The 1,397-nt window shown below is 70.6% G+C and overlaps 1 protein-coding gene across 2 annotated transcripts in view; it reads left to right on the forward strand.

Moving 5' to 3' along the window:
• The first annotated feature begins 283 nt into the window (after positions 1–283).
• The window catches only part of ZCCHC24 (zinc finger CCHC-type containing 24), a 124,666-nt gene continuing 123,552 nt past the window's right edge, over positions 284–1,397 (forward strand). The window contains exons 1-2 of one of the 2 annotated variants that reach the window (XM_074296714.1): positions 284–394; positions 537–819. In XM_074296714.1, coding sequence (XP_074152815.1) covers positions 577–819 — 243 coding nt within the window. In that variant the 5' untranslated portion in view covers positions 284–394; positions 537–576. Of the gene's footprint in view, positions 395–444; positions 820–1,397 lie in introns of those variants that run through there. The other variant, XM_074296715.1, reaches the window with a different exon arrangement.

A 1,397-nucleotide genomic window follows, 5' to 3' on the forward strand; every position in this document is an offset into this window, starting at 1 on the left:
GAAGTCGGACTTTGATTGGTCCAGTGCTTGATACATATGCAGATAACAGGCCCCGCCTTCTAGACTCCCCCCAGCCCACCTCTCCCCGCCCTCTTGTCATCCCTGGTCAAAGAGCTGACCAATAGGAATGGGAGAAAGTTAGGGGGCCGGGGCGGGAAGGGGACGCTCCGTGACTCCGCCTGGCCCTTTGCAGCCCAGCTCCAGGCTGTCGAAGGGGTCAGAAATAAGACAGATAGCGGATCGGCCGCTGGGGCGGAGAGAAGAGGAGGGGGCGGGGAGAAAAAGTTTCCTGTGGAACTTCTTCCCCCACTCCGGGCTCCGCGGCCGCCTAGCCGGGGCCGGCCGGGCTGCAGGGAGGCAGGAGCTGCAGGGCTGCTGGACTAGCCGGGGGCGAGCGGCGGCGGCGGCGGCGGCGGCGCTGGGGGGGGCTGGCGGGCTAGGCGCGGGATCGGGCCCCCCCCTCCCCGCCCCTCACTAGAGCGCAGCGGGGGCAGCGGGCCCGGGGCGGAGCGGTGGAGGGGGCGCGCGAGCGGGAGCCGACGGCGGCGGCGGCCGAGGCGTAGGGGGGCGAGCAAGATGAGCCTGCTGTCAGCCATCGACACCAGCGCCGCTTCGGTCTACCAGCCGGCCCAGCTGCTCAACTGGGTCTACCTGTCCCTGCAGGACACGCACCAGGCGAGCGCCTTCGACGCCTTCCGGCCCGAGCCGGCCGGCGCCTCCCACCCGGAGCTGGGCTACGGCAAGGGCAGCCCCGAGCAGCTGGGCTCGCCCCTCAACTCCAGCTATCTCAACAGCTTCCTCCAGCTGCAGCGCGGAGAGGTGGGTGCGCTCCCTGCCGCCGTCCCCTCCCTAGCCGGCCGGCCGGGCCATCCCTCCTCCGCGCCCAGCTTGGCCCGGCTCTCCTCCAACTCTGCAACACTTTCCCCCGAGTTTGCCAACGTTAGCCCCGGAGGGCGCTCTGGAATCTCCCATCCCGCCGCGGGAGCCCCCCCACCCCCACCCCTGGAGACAGCTTTCGCTCCCCTCCTCTGCAGGGCAGGAGACCCCCCCCGCCCCTTCCTTCGGCGCCCTGCGCAGGCCCGGGCGGCGTCCCCACTCCCTGCTGCCCCCACCCCCCCCTCCCCTGAAGGGCCCTCTCTGGCCAGGGATGTCCGGCCCGCGGAGCAGGGGGGTGGGGAGCCTGGGAGGAACACTGGCCGCCCTGCAGAGCCTCCTGACAGGCGGAATCTGGGATCCGTGACCCACTGGAGGCTCTGGATTCCCCTCCCCACCCCCACTTTAATTCCTGCCCCCCTGGAGAGGACCGAGAGCCAGGAAAGGGGAGCCCTCTCCCCAGTATCCTTCCTACGCCCAAAGCCATCTCCATCCCCACGCTGGGAGGGCCTGGGTAGGGTCCT

This window comes from Sminthopsis crassicaudata, chromosome 2 (genome assembly GCF_048593235.1).
Source record: "Sminthopsis crassicaudata isolate SCR6 chromosome 2, ASM4859323v1, whole genome shotgun sequence".
In the NCBI taxonomy this organism is placed as follows: domain Eukaryota; kingdom Metazoa; phylum Chordata; class Mammalia; order Dasyuromorphia; family Dasyuridae; genus Sminthopsis; species Sminthopsis crassicaudata.